The 20032-nt window shown below is 39.6% G+C and overlaps 1 protein-coding gene across 1 annotated transcript in view; it reads left to right on the top strand.

Annotated features, from left to right (window-relative positions):
• b4galt2 (UDP-Gal:betaGlcNAc beta 1,4- galactosyltransferase, polypeptide 2) overlaps positions 1-20032 on the top strand; it is a 142618-nt gene that overhangs the window by 117382 nt on the left and 5204 nt on the right. Inside the window, exon 7 of the mRNA XM_034887810.1 lies at positions 13433-13537. Coding sequence (XP_034743701.1) covers positions 13433-13537 — 105 coding nt within the window. The remainder of the gene's footprint in view (positions 1-13432; positions 13538-20032) is intronic.

Genomic DNA, 20032 nt, shown 5'->3' with positions numbered 1-20032 from the left:
ACAACAGTGTACCATTACATGTGATGCCAATAGAACCAGTGTGTGTAACGTTACCAATTCACAAGAATGACACAGGAGAAAGGCAAACCCTTCCTAGCTTTTGTTAATTTACAAAGTTATGGAACTAATCAAGAATGCATCGAAAGTAACTTCATGTCGCACACACAGTGACTTCAGACTCGACTCCGACTTGAGGCGCGGGACTCGTGAACAATGTTTATTTTTAGGAAGCGTCGGCTGAGCTTGCCGTTATTACCTTCCTCCGTTACCTATAACCTGCCTACCTTAACACGTAGTATCTGCTGCGCGCGGCCGCACGTGAGTGAACACCGGCAGCTGCTCCGCCATTCATCATAAAGTTTGGCTTTAAAACTTCATACAACAAGACCCAAACAAAGATGTAGCATAGAAATAAGGTAAATACTTTTAAATTAGAGAATCAGGCTCGGGTACACTGATTATAAACACACACACACACACACACATGCACACACTCGGCTACACACTCTCACACAGCAGGACACTTCTTGACAGACAAAATGCGACCATTTTTATTGTCCCTATTCTTGACTATCTGTTTTCTTAATTTTTCTTTTTCTGTATCCCGCTGTCACTCTCACACTGTGAAGCTCATCGTTGTCTCCTTTGTTGAAATGGCATTGTAAGAAAACTAATAATAGAGTATTTGAAAGTTGGTGTTTTTGAGAATGGTCTTTCAGTAGACACACTATTTAGGAGAGTTCTTTGTCAGTGTCTGGCAAGATGTGATCAAATATATATGTGTGATTCACTGAATGGTTGTCAAATTTCCCTAAATGCATTATGTCCATACACTCAAAAATCTACATTGATAATTTCATCCTTCGATAGAAAGTGTAAATCTCAAAGAAGAAACTTTTCACATCCTGTATTTTAGTACAGCTACAAAAAAGTTGGATGTAACTTCCTCTGAATCAATAGCCAAGAGTTTCTTCAAAGTGTTTCCTTCCTTTGTAGTATTTTGAACCCTGAAGTGTGACCATGTCACACAACAGTGGACACTCTGGCTACACGAGGCAGAACCAGAAAATGGCTGGTTGCATTTCCTTTCATTTTCCATGATGGCAGGGTTTAGTTGCTTTAATGAGTGGGGCATCTTGGGGGCGTAGAGGTTAAAGATACTGTCCATATAATGTCTACAGTGTGTCCCTGATTGAGTCCATTCACGGACCGCTCTACCTCCTTCATTTTTCTGTCAGCTCTTCGCTGTACTCTTCACTATACACATCTTTTTAGATTCAGTGTGACATACACTTTTCAAGGATAGAATTATCTTTAATGTCCATAAAAAACCTTAATTCTGCTTAGAAATCAAAGAAACTCCCTAACTTCAGAATTATCACGTTTTAAAGTTTTTAGTTAGTTTAGTGTAGCTAGTTTGAAAATCAACTATTTCTATACAACCGTCGGCACATTGCAAACAGGAGCCTCAAATAGTTAATTTGGCATACTTTAACTGGTGCCAATTTTACAATAAGTAAACAATTAAACGCTCAAAAAATACTACCCTTACATTTTAGCCTGCGTTGGAACTCACTGAATCCAAGGCAATTTTAATAACTATTCACTTCCCCTAACGCATCATGAGAACTATACTTCCAAAACATAATCTTCAATGAAATAGAAGGGTGGGCGCAGTTATTTTGACTTTGTATGACTTGGGCCCAGATTGTGTCCTATTTAAAAAAAAACTGTTGTATACTGTCTGTTAAAATAAAAACAGATATTAGTAGATATACAGTATGTATATGAGATGCAGTGTGTTTGCTTCTTCTGTTACATGCTAAGGCAAAACAATCACAAACCAAAGACAAACTACAGTAGATGTTGCAGTATGAAACATATTAAACATACTCAGGATGCAACAAAGGGGAACAGCTAACTGTGCTGTTTGTTCTCAATGTGTGCAACATATTGAGGGTGCAGGTGGACAGCGGTGAGAGAAGTGTGTTGTTTGAGACGTTTCTTTGGACATTTTGTAGTTTTTCAACATGAATCTGGGACACTGTTGGAATCCACTGTGATATTGTGAATCCAAGCTGACTATAAGTGCTTGTAAGTCTTTTGTAGGAGCACACTACAAACCTGCGGACAATGAGTATTTGATGGTCAACATGTTTTTGGTGGAGTCCAACTCTAAAGCTCTGTTCAGCAGCAGATGCTTTTAGAGCATTGCTTCAGTTTTACAGACCAATTACATGCTACATATATGACACACTTGCTATTAACCCCTCCAACTAAAACTGTAGACAGAGCCAGGTGTGCACTACCTGCCCATTATGAAATCATCAGACAGCTGATGTAAATGAACGTGTATTGCACACAAGTGAACATCTAGCATAACGTTCAGATGTTTATCAGAAGTTGGTAAAGTCCATCCAGAGATAAGATACCAGCAACTGTGTACATGCACCTGGTGGCAACCGGTTTCTCCTGGCAAGTATCCTTTTTATAAATAATATGGTGATTGGTTTAATTCATCAATTTTAAAGGCATTCAACAGAACCTAAACTTAGAATCTGAAATATCTTTCTTATTTCTTATTGAGCTTCAAAGTTTAGAAATATAGTTGTACTGTCCTTTTTTAGAAATATATTGACTTACAATATATCTCAGTGCAAACAAAGTACAATCAAGAATTGACCATATATCTCACTCTGTATAAAGTGACAATTTGTATGATTCTGTTCAAAAGCATTTACATATCCTGTTAGTTTCAGCTGTGGGTGAAACGCCAGTTGTGCAATTGTTGAAACATACAATGTGTTACAATGAGTTTTAACAGGTTTGTGCATATAATGGAGGTAATGATAGAAACAAGATGGAGTGTACACTAACAGAAGTGAAGTTAAAGTCAGTTATCCTCTTTTTCTCTTCTTACTCTCCTTTTTGTTTATGACAGTACAAACTGAGACTGAACATCCCAAAGTCAATCTTATAATAAATTTATGAAAAAGAAGCTTTGGCAGACACAAACAAATACTGCTGAGCATGGACATGGAGGTTTTGTCTTGCTTTACTCTAGGCTCACACACCCCCTCCCACAATCCACCTTTGCTTTTCAGGGCTGGCTTGTTTTTAAGCCTTTCACAGAGTAATCAGATGAGAATGCCCTTGAAAACCCACTTGGACAAGCTGTTGGAAAAGATGGTGTGTGGACAGGGCTGTGTGGGGATGTAGCTGAGGCTATACAAGCACACAGTTTTTCATGTGTATTTTTGTTGGTCGGTCAACCAGACTGAAATATCTCAACAACTTCTGCATTGATTATCATGACAGATGATTCTGAACAACTTTGGGGATCCTCTTAGCCTAGAAATCTAGATGCACCCTAGCAGCAGCAAATGTAATTTGCAGCTAGGTTCACTCTAGCAACTTCTCCGTTGGCTTGCGAGTTGGAAAAACCAAAACTTTAATTCCATGCTACTTGAAAACAAAGAAGATGGCTGCTGCTGCGGCAAAAGTTTAATCTATCAACTAGCGTTGCTCTGGTTGGTTGTAGTGCTATCCTATTGCGTGCAGAGGGAATTTGAAAGACAACCATTTATCCCGCCCCTCGGATTGAGCCCTGACAATGGTGAGTTCCCAGACCCAACACCTTGATGTGGGTCTGGCTTGTCAGGCTAGGATCCTCTGACTTTTCCTGTAGCACCACCATGTGTGGTTTTGGGTAAAATATCTAAACTACATTTGGGTGCAGTACCTTGAAATTTGGGACAATCATTAATGTCCCGCTCCGGATGAATCATAATCATATGGTCACATGACCATTGATCTAGTGCCATCATCAGGTCAAAATCTTAAGTTTTTTAATACTTCTTTCTTAAGTGTTATTTAGTCAAAACTAGCATGCTAGCTATTTATAAGTAGGCTGGTTTATTTCTGTTTAAATTTAAGCATCATTTTGATGTGATCAGATGCTGAAAAAAAATTCTATCAATGAAAGCTGTAGCGTGCATTGGAGCGGATGGAGTCTCCAGCTGAGTGAACTAACAGGGTAGCAGGCTCAATCTCTCAGGGCTCAGTAGAGGGGTGGGTACGGGGATGGAGAGATAAAAGAACAGCAGTGTTTATTAGAGTATACTTGTTAAATCTGCCCTTATTTTTTTTCTTGGTTGTTAAAAGGTAGCAAAGTTCACAGGGTTTGAACTGTGCAAGCAGCCGATGTGGCCGTCAGCTTGGTGTCCAATCGAGAGAATCCTTGAGGCAACGCGACACTCAATCGGCTCTGTCTTTGAAAGCTACTCTTGAAAAAAGGAGCATCAACTAAATGACCAAATTGCTCTATTACTCTCTACTTCAGCAACCCTCCCTCCCTCTACATTCTCCTCTCCTCTGCCCCTTTAACTCTCCTTATATCTTTTTCTGTTTCCATCTTTTGCTTCCCTCCAGCAATTTCCTTTTTTATGCTCGTGTTGATGCCACAGACCCTGATACGGCCACTGCCTGAAATGGGTTCTGCTAGCTTAATGCATGCCTGGGGGGAACAAGTTGTCCCTGCTGCTCAGTGTGTCCCAAGCCTGTGGGAAAGAGGACACATGCCACTTACACAACTGCCAGTGCCACTTGCACCGCTTCCACCCCTGTCGGAAAAGTTGGTGGATATTGTTATACAGGGAAAGAGGGAGAGAGGCCAAGGGTGTTCTCTCTAACCATCCTCTCACCCTCTCTGAACATGCAGCAGTAGCCTTGAGCAAAGCCTGTCCCAAGGCCTTTCATGGCAGACCACCGTTCAACACACGCACACACACACGCACTCACTCACTCACTCACTCGTTTACACTCTCTCTCTTTTATTTCAGTGCTCCCTCTCTTTCTTCTTTGGCCTTTCCCTCTTCCTCCTTAACCTCCCAGCGGTGGCTTTCAACAGAGCCTGAGCCAGCATCACGCAGACAAGTGGCAGCACAAGGACTGCACGTTTTTCTGTGAAGCCTTGACAATGGTGTTAGAGTCAGGATATTTTGGACTTAACACTTTGAGAATTCCAAGCCTTTGATAAGTTCAATCGCACCTCCAGGCTGTGGAAGTCTCCACCCTTTGGTCAGGTCAGCAAACGCTGCAGAGTGTTTCAAATCTCATCTTTTTTTTTATGCTCTATCTTGCCTCGATACATTTTTGGGTTCTTGTTTGCCTTTGTTTAATCAAACAGGATTTTTCTTGTTTCTGTGTGTTTGGTTACTTACATACAAATACCAAAAGAAGCCATCTTACAGTAAATCATGTTCTGGGAACATTGACATTGTTCTAGTGCACACACTCTTTTCTCTCTACTGCTGTTGTGAGTACCTATTCAAAACTGTCTTATTTTGAGTATATGGTTAAGTAAAAAAACAGAAAGAAATTCCTAATGTTTGATCAATAAGTCAGGCAGACTAGACTTACATACAATGTTCAAAAACAACCCTCTGCGCCTGCAGTCTTTCTTGGAATGGAAAGGAGGGATCGCAGGGTAACAAGGGTAACAAGGGACATGCGTTTTGGAAATTTTAAATTGCCTACTGTGAACAGGCCATTATTTATTGTTTTTTCAGGCCTGCATCAAAAGTCACTTTTTTAATGTGGTCTCACTACTAAAGGGTACAAAGGTTTTGCCACACTGGGCCGTCATGCAATCTCGTCTGATTCAACCATTTAATTGTAACAAGCATTAGTTCAGTCCCAGCTTCCATTAACGTCCCTTTTTTCTACCATGCTTCCCAGAGAAGTGAACGCAAGCACCCACAAGGCTCGGCATAGAGAACAAACAAGGCCCCCCTGGGTAAAAAGAGAGTAAACTGGCACATTTTTATTATAATATATCAGTCTACCACTGGCATTGTGGCTGGTGTACATCATTAATAAGTTGATATCTTAATGGGCCTGAATGAGCATCCTGTGTGTTTTTTTTAAAAGTCCATTAGCTTAAAAATAGGTTATAATGGAGTAACCGAAGTCGTCTTGCCCTGGGTTGGATCTTGCCGTCAGACATGTTACTTAAAGGCTGTTGAAGCACAAAGGTGGTGCTCCGCACATCCTCACTCATCATTGTTTTAAAATCTTGCAAAGGCTCAGAGGCAGGATGCCTGTGCCAAGTCAAAGTCCCAATCCCCAAGTGTTGTTCTGAAGAGCTGTTAAAACAAAGTATTGTGTTCATTTAGAGGACTTGTTGCAAGGGAGGGGTGCAGTGGAATACTTCCAGCCAATTAATGTAGGGCCTTCTTGAAAATGTAAATCAGTATGTGTCCAGTGTATCAAAAGCTCTATTTTTTTAAACCCCAATATATATCTGATGCCAATTTTGAATCTTATAACACATACATGTGTTACAGAGGAATAAGAATACAGATCTGAGGCTCTGTGGGACTCTTAATTTCTTTTACAACCGCATGTAACCTATCCAGTGATCTGAACATGTGTACTTTTATTTTATAACTTTCCTACATTAGCGAGGGCTAGAAATGTTTTGAGTTTGAAAACTGGATAGATACAACTTTGTCTTTCTCTCTTGTACCCCCTTTGGAATTGTTTCATGGGGCACAATAATGTGAAATGCACTAATATAAACCTCAACTACAGAGAGGCGAGTGAGGGATGGAAAAGGTGGAAGTTGCTTAGGAAGAAAATGAGAAGCACAGGGAGTGGAGTGGAGACTAGAGGGAGTAGGAAGACAGAGGGAGGGAGAGGTTGAGAGAAATGAAGCATTGAGCTGAAGGTATAGTCGGGCGGAGCAGCCACCGTCAGCAGCGCTGGTACAGGAAATCCACATGCAAGGAAGCAGGGGAGTAGAAACTGACCAAAAGTCCTCACATTCACTTTTTTATTTGCAGAAAAAATAGGCTGCCTGCTGTATACAGACACAAATCTTTATAATGTGAAAGTCAGTAAGTGGCCTTACACTGTTGCAGTTTAATTTGAGTATTATTTTAAGGACTCAGACTTTTAAGACATATGTTAATGATTTTATACAGGACATGGACACAAATAATTAAAATAAAATAAATAGACATACAGTACTTCTACATTCTTCTGCAAAATCTTTGTATTGCAGTGACAAAACCTTTGTGTTGTGAAATATTTTGGTTGTGTCCCACAAGCAGCAGAACAGCAGCAGCAAGAATATCATTTCCAGCCTAAATCCGTATATAGTAAATACAGTAACTACATGTATTTAAAGAGCACCTTTCAAGATCAGACATCACAGTTTTACAATACAAAATAAAATGAAACCAACACACATAACAATAAATACCACACCAAAAAAGGCAAGTACAGACAGATGGGTTTGAGTTGCTTTTAAAGGGGGTTACAGCCTTTTAATCATATCATAATCTCCTCAAATTTTAACGGCATCAAAACTTAAAATTTTGCACAAAAAGTGAAGAGTCTAAAATAGTCCTCTTTAAGTCACACTTTATCCTGAGAAAGAAAACAACAACACAGAAAGGAGTATTTTTTTCACTTTACTTCATAAATATAATTGCCCTCTAAGAGGTTTTTTTTATTAGCTTTCAGACTGACTGATTTGTCAGCCCTGCTTATGTCTAAAAAAAAAAGCATCTTTTCCGATATAAAATATTTTATTTCAGTTTGTCTATGAAAAAGGCAAAAGGCCGTTTTAAAATTTCCCGCTCATGCAGCACCCAGATGTGTTTCTGCTGATATAAGAAAATCTTTTCTCCTGTTCACACCCACACCTTACTCCTCTATAAGGTTCTCTCTGCTGTGCATCATCCAGCCATCTACACATCACCACCCACTCCTCCTCCTCTTCTGCCATCTCATTTCTGCAGGCAGAGGGAACTGAGGCAGGACATCAGACTTAACTCCCAATTCTCCTCCACTCCATTGCTCTAATGCAATTAACTCCACTGGTGGGAATAGAAGAGGAGAACTGGAGAAATTCCTGATTAGTCCAATCTAATAGGCCCATTTTGTGTGTGTGTGTGTGTGTGTGTGTGTGTGTGTGTGTGTGTGTGTGTGTGTGTGTGTGTGTGTGTGTGTGTGTGTGTGTGTGTGTGTGTGTGTGTGTGTGTGTGCGTGCGTGCGTGCGTGCGTGTGTGTGTGTGTTTGTCCTGACCAGAGTCCGAACTGCTATAATAATGGGCTGTGTCTCATTCTGCATACATCCGTTAGTACACTGCTAATGTGCACACTTACGATGGTCAGTTTATACTAAAAGGAACGCTTATACTAAAACACTTACGGGAAATGATGAGCGGTCGGCTCGGCTCGCCACTTCTCAAAATCTGACAAAAATCTATTAAAGTGACCTTTTGTTGATCAAAAAACAATCAGATTCAACAACTGGAGGGCCTATTTCTTGCTTAAAATGTTTTCAGAAAACACGTTTCAGTGAACTATTTTTGTAAAATTTGAGATCGTATTCCAAATGAGCCGCCATCTGGCCGCCATTATGCTCTGTTTTTAAATCCGGAAGAAGCCAGACCCACGTGACACGTTCGTCCAAGCAGCTGCCGGTCGACTTCCCTGGACCCTCCCCTTTCCGCTTTGTAGTCAAGATGGCGCCAGTTAAGTGTGAGTAGGGTCTATTGTTCCACGCTGAAGTTTTTGACCGTTTTTGGGGGATCAACTGGGTACTGTGAGTGCATTTGCGTTATCTGCACTAGAGACTTTAAACAAAGTGTTTGAAGTGTGCAGGTAGGCGGTTTGAGACAAAGCCATGGTCTTGCACACACACATAGTCCTCTTTCTCGGGCTGCTAATGAATTGTTTCATGGTAGATCATGTTAGTGGGCAGATAATTTTCTAAGGGGGGAGAAGTGCTGGACAGTCCACAGCTTTTTAAATGGATAAGGTGCCTCCGTTAGTAAAGTGGACCATACTGTTAAATGGATTCACTCCAGGGGTGAAGCCTTTTATTCCACTTATGACCAGAGTAACAGCTCAATCTGAATGAAATAGCCGTCCATATAGTGTTTATATATATATATATATATATATATATATATATATATATATATATATATATATATATATATATATATATATATATATATATATATATATATATATATATATATAGCAACAGCAATATACATTGTACAGTATACCACACTGACCCAGTCTCTAAAAAACAGTGTGGTCTACTTCTGTCTCCATCTATTTTACCCTACTGCTCCCAGTTGTATTTACTTGACTCCAAAAAAAAGTCATAAAATGCTTAAAGGGAGCCACCCACCTGCTGCGGTTCAGTAGAGGTGGTTGTTGAATTCGTTGGCTCAGGATTATATACATCACACATGGGAACGCTGAGGCTTTCCATCCTGAAGCTCTACTGTATCCTCAGTGTCCTCCTGTCCCTTACATAATATTCCCACTACGCTGTCATGCCATGTTACTGCCTACTGCCTGTCAGAGTAGTGAAGAATTATGACTGCACTGGGGGGCTTCAGCTGAAGTTTTGTTTTGGTCAAGGACACAATTCTGTCTTGTCTACAAGAATGAAGAGAAGCCAGTTGATTGGTTACTTCATAACTCATTAAAACACACACATATGCATTCACAAAAGCACACTACTTTACAAGGTCACAGCTGTAGTGGATGTTTCTTTTCAGAAAGCAAACAATGTTCCTCTGAAACCAAACAAACCCTATTAGACACAACAACCCTCAGCTTAATTTATGTATTCAAGCGTCCATTGATGTTTCTAATATTATATTAATATTATAATATATAAAATATATAATCTTGGACCAGCATTTGATCATGCAAAGTCTCATACTGACAGGATAAGAGATGGATATCAAGCATTTTACAACACTTTCAAAGAGGATTTTTGCAAGCTGAGATTCAACGACGTAGCAGAAGATACAGATTTCAAAGAAGCTCTGATGATATTTTACAGAAGCGTACACACTCCGATCAACTTATGTTTGTGAAGCCAGGAATCTGCGTCCATTTTCTCTGATGATTATGTGTTTGATTCCCAATGTTTGACAACACTGAGCAGGCTTTAAGCGTCACACTCAAGTTGACCACTAATCATTTTGCCACACAGATTATTGATTTGGTTTATTCCTTAATCAGCATATTGTTATTAATAGTGTGGGTCACTGTGATTCACATTTCTTCTGTGACTTAAAGCGACATAGCATGCTCATATTCAGGTTCAATCAAATATTTGGGGTTTCTACTCAAACATGTTTAAAGGCTTTAATGTTCAAAAAACATTTTTTTGTACCCTCTGATACGCTCCGTTTTAGCACCTGTCTCTTAAAGCCCCCAAATCTGCTCTGATTGGTCAGTGTTTCCGGATCTTTTACAGCTGCATTCTGAGCGTCTCTACATCATCATTGCGGCCAGAGAATGACCACTGATAATGCCATCTGCAGACTTTGACTCATGATTTTCCATACCTTCTGGGCACTTAACATTTTCTTAGTGAGTTAATAATTGACACAGATACACTGATACAGATACAAATACAGATAGCTTTATTTATCCCTGAAGGGCAGTTCAGTTGCTACAGTCCACCAAGACATATACACATACATGCTGCTTGTTATCCATGACATAATCAGGGAGCACAATAAAAAAAGCATAGTGGAAATATGCAAATATTTGAAATAAGACCTAAATAAATTGCTAAGTGGATTGCACAAACAAATTACAATCCACCAGTCACCTCTGTGTTGGTTTTATGTCAATGCTTGGCACTATTGGTTTTGCAAATCATCGTATTTCTTCTGATCTAGAATGTATGTAACGCTGAAAGCGTCATTCATTATTTTATTAGGATCTGAATATGTTCTTCCACCAATCCCCAAGTCTCATCTAATGTCAAAAAACAGCCAACAAAAAATAGTTCTTTACAGCATACAATAAAACTAATTGTTGATCTGCTCTAAAATATCTTACAGTTGAATCTCACAATATAAAAAATTATATGTTGAGATTCACATTTCTCACAAATATCACCACAGTTGAGCCTCACACACTCTGCAGGGCAAGAGCCACAAAGGAGATTATTTTAAAGATGCAGAACTGTGCATAATGTATAACTAAGCTAGCTGCACTGAAAAGCTAAGCAAGAGAAGGCTGGCTTGCTTACTCTCACATTATTTGCACCATAAGAAATCTCTAAATTATGCAAATGCATGGACAGACACTGGCAAAGGCAATCTTCAATGCATGTGCCAAGTAAGCAAAGTCACTGAGACAAGAGCGAGAAAGAGAGAGATAGAGAGAGAGAGAGAGAGAGAAGCAAAGATGTGTTATTTAGTTTTGTGATGGATTTATTTATGGGAGGGTTGTTTTTATGGAGTTTGGATTTTGCCTCTTACGGGTTGATGGGCTTTTGATGGCACATGGCTACATTCTACATCTCGCCGGTTTGTAACAAAGAAGAGAGGAGAAAATGAAAGGTGAAGGGTAGAGGAGAATAAAGTAGAGGAGGAAAGTGAAAAGAAACAAGCCGTGAAGAGAAAAACAATGAGGGGAAATAGAGGTTAAAAGAACAGAGGAGAGGAGGAAGAAGAAGAGGTGAGTAAAGAGGGGATCTGAAAAGAGATAGAGGAGACAGGACAATGCAGAGAAAGAGTTAGACCAATAAATAAAGTAAATACTAGAGGCATAAGGAATGGAAACAGCTCGCATGGCTCCGTCCAAAAATATGCCTATACCATTACCTTTAAAGCTGACTGGAGAAACAGTTTGACACTTCGGGATATACACATATTTGCTTTGTTACTGGGAGAAGGTTGACACCACTCTCATGCCTGTACAGTAAATCTGGCGCTAGATCCAGCAGTCAGTTAACTAAGCTTAGAATAAAGACTTGAGGCAGGGGGAAATTAAATAGTATGGCTTTGTCAGAAGTTAAAAAAAATAAGGCTTGATACCACTTTCATGTCTGTTCAGTTAATATGGAGCTAGAGCTATTAGTTGGTGAGCTTAGCATAGCATAAAGTCTGGGGAACTAGCCTGGCTTCTGTCCAAAGTTCAAAAATGTGTCCTACCAACACCTTTTAAAGCTATGATTTGTAATGTTGGGAAATTTAATTTCTTTCGCTTCCTTGCTAACAGCCTGTCTGTTAAGTTTAGAGCAGAAGCCGTGGGGGCTTAGCCTAGCATAAACAAAGGAAGCAGGGGGAATTATCTACAGTGGCATGGTTCTGTCCAAAGTTCTTATCATTAGAAGAGAAGTGGGATTGAGAGGAGGTGAAAAATGGGGAATAAAAGAGGAGAAAGTGAAAGAAATAAAGAAAAAAAACAAATGGGCAGGTGGTAATAAGGGTAGGTGAAGATTTGAAAAGAAGAGAGAGGGGGAAAGGGCAAAAGAGGGCAGAGGAGGGAGGTGGTAAGGAGTTCGGAGACTAGAAGAAGCATAGGAAGTGTGGAGCAGACAAGCGAGCAATTGTTGATGGGCAATATCAGGCATGGATGCTTTGTAAGACACAGAGACTGCACGAATCAGAGTATTGCAACAAAAGAAGAATTCAGTACACACATACATAATCCTTTAAATCATCGGAGGTATGAATATCAACGCCTCAGTCAACCCCTGGGTTTTACTTGGGATTTATGTGAAACAGATCTGATGTTTGTATGTGTTGTCGCTTAAGATTTACATCTCTGTGCAGATTTGCCCTCCTAAGTAGTAATACGACGTTGCCACAGTGTCTCGTTGTTTTGATCTTGTGCTTTGTTTAAACTGAAACACACTGTAAATCCATGTCCTATTCCCCAGCTCATGTCCTTGTAAGTGCACAACTCCTGAAGTGGAACAATGTGTTTCTCTTGGTGTTATAAACGTCTGTGATCAGAGTTGTTCTTGATTTGTTGGTGTGCAACACTATTTGCAATTGGCTGTGTTTAGGGAAATTCTCATATGCACTAGGGCAAACCCTTAAAGACCTGTGTGTTTACTTGAATGAGCTGACTCTATTCAGGTATGCCACCACTAATTTAAGTTTACACTAATGTTTTTAGGCAAAAATCTAAATTGAAACAATTTGTATTTTTTTGTGTTATTTGACAGTAAACTAATCTTTTCTTTTTTAGACTGTTGGTTGGACAACACAAGCCATTTAAAGATATATTTGTAACAGGCATTTTCTTTTTCTTTTTCCAATTTTCTTACATTATGAAGAGTAAATTATTCTAAAGTTAATTAGAAAAATAATTGGCAGAGTAATTCAAAAATGAAAATCGACATTTGAAGCAGCCCTATCACCTTGGGCTAGTTATTGCCATGTTTCTCTATTTTCTGACATTTTATGCACCAAATGAAAAATCAATTGATTTAAAAAAAAGAAGCAACCTCCTCTCCTCCCCCTTCTTATTTTTTTGCCGTGCTTCTTATATTCTGCCTCTTTTATTTCTTCTCTATCCCTTTGTGTTGTTCCCTGTCTCTCTCTAACAGATATTGTGTGTGTGTGTGTGTGTGTTGCAGGATCACTCTGAATGGAATGAAGGTCTCCAGGCCAGACGTTCGCATTGGCCGCTACAGAATGATTAAACACGAGAGAGACAAACACAACGAGCCCAACCCACAGAGGTACTGCATCATTGTCCAAACTTGGATCAGTCACGCTGTTTTTGTCTCCTATCTACACAGTTCAGATGTTTCTTTCCAACTTTTTCATCTCCGTTTTACAGAATTATGAGTATGTGGCTCTGCAAAGGGCACACTGTCAATAATCTGTCCTTATAATTAGAGTTAGCTACAGAGAAATATAATGAAACAAGAGCATTAAGGTTACTAAACATCAGTGATGTCTAAAAGCAGTTTATTATGATTCTTCTGTCCTTTTTTTCTCCGCATTATCTGCTTTTATCCTGTCCGGTTTAGCTGGAATTACGTTCTAGATATTTTAATCATTATCCAATGATGAATGAGAAGTCTTGCACGTTTTTGAGCAATTCCCAAAACTACTACTATTACTACTAGTACTGTTGCTGCTATTTATACAACAAAAATAAATGTGAGCATGAAGGCAGAAAAAAAAGCAATAATACTAGTCTTATAGTAAATCAGGTATTTTTATGACCACCTTGCAGAGGGACAAAGAGAAACATTTTTCCTATGACTGATGAAACATTTCAGTTATAACAGGATGTTAAAAAGATTAATGCCAGAAGTTATTGTCATGCACGAGGGCATTGTATTGTGTGTGCAGAAGATGCTTTCAGCTTCTAACCTTAGGCTGCACAAAATTGCTTCAAACCGACCAGCAGTCATTGAAGCATTTCCATCTGACGATCGCGCCAAAGATATCAACAGCCTAGATCTCTTTGTTGATGATCTGCCCATCCAACGTAGCCTTGGATTGTTCTGGAACATGCGCACAGACACCTTCATGTTTCAAATCGAAGATCGTTCACTAGCAGAGGAGTACTCTAAACTGAAACTAAAACTAAATAGCCTCTACAATCCTCAAGGGTTCCTCGCACCGATCACGGTTCATGGTAGACTGATACTCAGGGAACTCCCCACCCAAGCAGAGGACTGGGATTCACCTCTTCTCAAAAACATGGAGAGTGGGTGGACTAGATGGTCACTCCAAGACTTAGAACGACTCCAGATACCACACCCTTGTACATCCTTCTCCCCCGCAGGTGCTCTAAGGAGAGAACTCTGTATCTTTGCAGACGCATCACTCAAAGCAATAGCAGCCGTGGCCTCATTCAAGGTGAAGTACATCCCCCAAAGCACCTCAACCCAGCTGATATTAGGACGAGAACTGTGACACCAGCCTTGCTTAGCAGCACGACTTGACTCCATGATGCATCTTTGCATTCATCTGAGCATCGAGAGACTTAAAACCTTATTGACAACGACACGGACTCTGAAGTGCACACCCAGGTGGTGACGCTGCATCAGTAGTCTGCTTCACTGATGTATCACTTGTAGAAAGTTAAGGGGAAAGACCGCACATCAGCAGATGGCTGCTCTGCCAGCAGAACGGCTACAGGTAGCACCTTCTTTCACCAACGTAGGTGTCGACGTCTTTGGACAATGGGACACCGTCTCACGCCGCACAAGAGGAGGAATCTCTAATTTTAAACAATGGGCTGTGATGTTCTCATGCATGTGTTCAAGGGCAGTCCACGTGGAGGTAATTGAAGCAGTGAGTACCAGCAGCTTTATCAACGCCTTGAGAAGGTTTTTTGCAGTCAAGGGCCCCACAAAACAGATCTGCTCTGTCTGTGGAACTAACTACATTGATGCCTCTCGTGAGCTGGAGATGGACAAGTCTAATCCAGGCTTCAACAGTGTGGAAGAGGACCTGGACACACAGAGCTGCACCTGGGTATTTAACCCGCCCCACTTGTCTCATACGGGTGATGCAGGGGAATGAATGATTGGCAATGGCATATTTTGGGCTGGATGCTGCTTGAGCAGCGGAGGTCACAGCAGACACACAAGGTTCTGACCACACTCATGGCCGAGGTAGTTTCGATTCATGAATTCTAGAACGCTCATCCCAGTGTCCTCAGATCCAGAATCGCCCCTCATCCTCACCCCAGCAATGCCCATGACTCTGCACCTCTTCCTCCAACAGGAGGAAGTTTTGAGGAGACGCATCTCATCAGAGAGGAGTGGAAGCTGGTTCAGGGCTTAGCAGACATGTTTTGGGACAGGTGAAAACATGAATACCTTAAAACATTGCAGCTTTGGCACAAGTGGCAAGGAAAATGACTGAATCTTCAAGAAGGAGACATAGTTCTCCTGGAAGACAAAATGGGCATCATCACAAAAACCTTTCCAGGAGAAGATGTAGTAGTCCAAAAGGTCAAAATTGAAGTTGTCAAGGATGGAACCAGAAAGACTTTCTCTCGGCCCATTACAGAACTCCAAAGATTGATTCTGTTAATCAATGTGGGCTCTTTAAAGACTGTCAACGTCAGGCCGCTTGAAAATGTGTTTTCTACTTTGTTTCAGCAGTGTACAGTGGTTTGTTTATCTGTGTAACCGTAGTAACATAGTACTAGTGCATGTTGGGAAACAGGATGTAAAATTGCCATGCGGTAATCAGCTACAGGAATGTGTGCGCGCTACCGGTCGTCTGTTTCGTTATGGATCGCTTTTCTGCTGGTTGTTTCTACTAGCTTCATTGTTTATCATATAGGCACCACTGCTATGTAAGCTGAGCGGTACTCTTTACACTGATACTGTGCATTTGGGTTTGATTTATAATGTAAATTGTATTGTATTTTTGTTTCACAAAATTTCCAGTAAACTTCATGGAAATTAAGCAGCTGTGTCCTGGAGTTTTTTTGGGAGTGTTTAAGCTGAATGGAAAATAGCCTGTGACAGGCATGTTAAATATATAAAATACATGCATTTTAAAAGTATGGCCATAGTAATTTCTCGTCTTTATAACTTTCTGCTGATATGCAAGTTATAAATACTGAGGCTACTCAATGAGTAATGTCGTTAGATAAAAAATGGGATATCATATATGTGAAAGTATAAGATGACTGAGCAAAATGTAACCAAAAACAATCCTCTGAAGACTGAGGCTTGGCCTTGCTCTACAAATAACAAGGACAAAACATTTTCAACTAAACATTGCTTTTCAGAGATACAGCCTATGGGCTTACGTAAATGCTGCTCTTGTGTGGCTACAGCTATTTCGATCGCTTTTAAGACAAAATGTGTAAAAAGCTTCCTGTGTAAGGGGGTTATTTTATGGTTTGAATGAGGCCCAATATGCAGTGATGAGCCCTTCTAGACACATTAATCACCAGGAGTATAGCACCTCACATTAAGCTGCTTAAACGTGGATTATCACTGTTTATTCTCCTCTAAGAGCCCCCGTTTTATGCCTGGACAGGCCCGGCAACAATGCCTCTCAACACAAAAATCGATAGCTGCTGCAGCTGGGGCAGAATGAAGATATAGTGAACTTTGTTCCCTTCTTCAATATTGTTCTAGTTTGATCTCATGTGACATTATTATATTGCAGCATTGTGACAGTTCCTAAATTGGTTTGTAAGAAGATTAAAAAACAAATTTGAATTTTTGCATAAAGCCACTGAACATGAGTCTCTGATACACACATATAGTTTCATAAAATATTCCATTTGGTTTGGACATTACACAAAGTCTCAGCTTGAAGGAAGAGAAAGGTATTTACAGGAGTTTCTGTTTTTAACCATACCTCTAGAAACCTTTTTTTACTTTGTTATTAAATGTTACACTTGTGAAGATTTGGTTTCAATTTTCAAAAGCAATCAATTTCATACTGAATGGCTTTACATAACTTTGTCTTACTATTATTTGTCTTGCTATCTTTCACCTGCCTATGGCCTCTTAGTGGCACATTCATTCTGTACAAAGTTAGTGTAATAAATGTCTTAATTACACTTAAAACGCAGCCTTGCATTTAAAAGAGTTTGATCCTAAAATTATGGTTACTGATCAATTGACTCAATTACTGTAAGAAATTAAAGCTTTTTAAATGGTAATGTGTACTTTTAGAACCAGCCAGTGAATATTTATCTCAAAAGAGATAATTAATTGTTAAGAAGCAGCTAAAGGGTTACTCACATCCTGGGCTCACGTTCTTTACTGACCGCACTTTGATGGGATCACAAATACAATCCACCCACTTAAACAGGCGTGGGACGAAGGAAAATTTGTCTAGAACCTTTTACTATAAGAAAAGGAAAGATTTGTTTTTACCTGCAACAAACGTCTGCTGATTATACAGAGGATATCTCTCATTTTTCTATATATCATTTTGTAATTAGCTAGCAAAGTATGTGAAATATAGTTAGATCAGAGTTTGTTGAGTAGCTCGAAGAGAAAAAGCCCCGCTCACCAACTGGTCTTGCTTTTGCATTGCGTGCGTGTGTGCGTGCATGCGTGCGTGCATCGGAGTGAAGGAAAGAATCAACAATTCCTCGGTAATTGCTTGCGAAAATGACACCAATAGAATTCTGGGCCAGCTTGGTCTGACTGGTCTAGATACCTTCATCAAAATCAATAAATCCGCCTGTGTGTGTGTGTGTGTGTGTGTGTGTTTGTGTGTGTGTGTGTGTGTGTGTGTGTGTGTGTGTGTTTGTGTTTGTTTGTTTAATATTCAATTCCTGTTTTCCTCCTCCTGTCACTCGTCGCTTTTACACTCTCTCTCAGATCAATGAATCAGACTTCCTCGATAAGAGGTGACACCCACAGGGATGCTATTTATTTGAGGCCGCTCCATCATTCATAACTGTGGTGAGGGGCAGAAAATAGCGTCCTGTTAGTCGGCACAAACATCTTTTATTACAGCCCTTCTGGACACATTTCAATGTCTTGAACATTTTTTGGGGAAAAGGATTTTTTTGAAAATAAGTGGCATTTGGATTTAAATACAGCAGAATAATCATGTGGGTGTGAAAGGAGGATTGGCTACATCATTGCAGTATTCAGAGAGTGTGGGTGGAGGAAAGAGAGGTTTTCCTCTGCATCTCTCTACGGACACAAACATTTAATTCATCTCTTTTTTAATGTCCTCAGGAAATTTCTGTTAGTGCAGTTTTGAGGGCTTTTTGATTTCTCTACAAGACTGTTCTGTCAAGTCATCTTATATTTATTATTACCATTATTATTATTACAGTACAATATTTATTCATTTGCAGTTAATACTAAACTATTTTAACACAATGTGTGTACAAAGCTATTTTATATATGTATATAGTTGCAGTCAGGACTGTGCACCAGGTCCCCCCCCTTTTTTTTCCTCTGCACTACCTATACTTTATATTTTTTTATATTTTATATTTTATATTCTTATATTTTATGTTTTTGTATTTCGTGTCAGCACTGTAAAGACGTTGCTTCAATCTCAGAGGAAACGTCAGGGGATCACCAAAGTGAATTCAATTGATCCTGTTACTTCAGTCAGTAGAAAAGCAGTGGACAGACAGACTGATCAACGGACTTTGCCATCCCACACTGTAACGTAGCTAAAAAATAAATCAATAGAAAGACAGTTGAAAGTTGGTTGTATACAATAAACTAAGAAGTACGAGACAAGTGAGTGTTTAGACCTTTTCCGGGACTTTTTGGAGTTTTTTATTCATTTCTTTTTAAACACAGATTTTTGATAAGTTGGATTTCCAATAAGAAAAATGCTTTCAGCATTTTCTGTTCCCTGACCAACTCTAGGGGTCTCTGTTTTTTCTACAATCATCTAAGCATATAATTAAGAAGACGTCTTCTGTCGGCGTCAGTCACAGCTGTCTTTTAAAAAGTGAATGTGCACGACTGTGCGTATGCACACATCAGCTCTCTCTCTGTTCACACATGAAAAATGGCATTTTTAAGACAAGAGTGTTGTAAACAAGCTGTTGTGGCCTCCTTTCCATTCTGACTGGCTGCTAAAACTGATACTACGACACGGGTGATGGGAGAGTTTGTGTTATGAATCAGTTTGGGTGCTAGAGGTTGCATCACAAACTGAACAGCAGCACTGTGTAACTGTCTGACACACTGTGAATTATTTTCCAATCTTCCATACTAAAGTCAGAGCAGATTCTAACTTAAGAGCAGATTCTGATGTAACTGCTGAATCACAGCCAATAGGGAAGGATATTCCAGCATAATTCAAACAAACTGAGGCGGATGTAATGGATAATACTTTTCACTGAGACGCAGTGAAGCGCCATACCACCACCTGTTGGTCAAGACATACATGAAACTGGAAGTTGACTTCTCTCTGCTCTCAGGTTTTTGGAAATGTAGAGTTACCTGGGGGGGATAGAAAAAAGGAATAAATACAAACATCGGGCTCTTTAAATCTTAAGGGTTTAAATGGATGTGTTTTGGATGTGTTTTGACCGTTGTAGTTACAGGACTTTATAATGAATTCCCCTATGTTTGAGCACTATTTTTTCTCTCTTATTACTTCCAATGTGTATTTACATTATTGTGAGTACCGTTTTATACTGATCTCAACTTTAAAAATCACATCATCCTTATCACCAAAACAGCATTTTATAACTTATACATAACAAATCTATCAAAACTTTGAGCATTTATATATCTCAAACTGACTCT

This window comes from Etheostoma cragini, chromosome 12, assembly GCF_013103735.1.
Source record: "Etheostoma cragini isolate CJK2018 chromosome 12, CSU_Ecrag_1.0, whole genome shotgun sequence".
NCBI classification, from domain to species: Eukaryota; Metazoa; Chordata; class Actinopteri; order Perciformes; family Percidae; genus Etheostoma; species Etheostoma cragini.
This window is presented reverse-complemented; position numbering and strand designations above follow the sequence as displayed.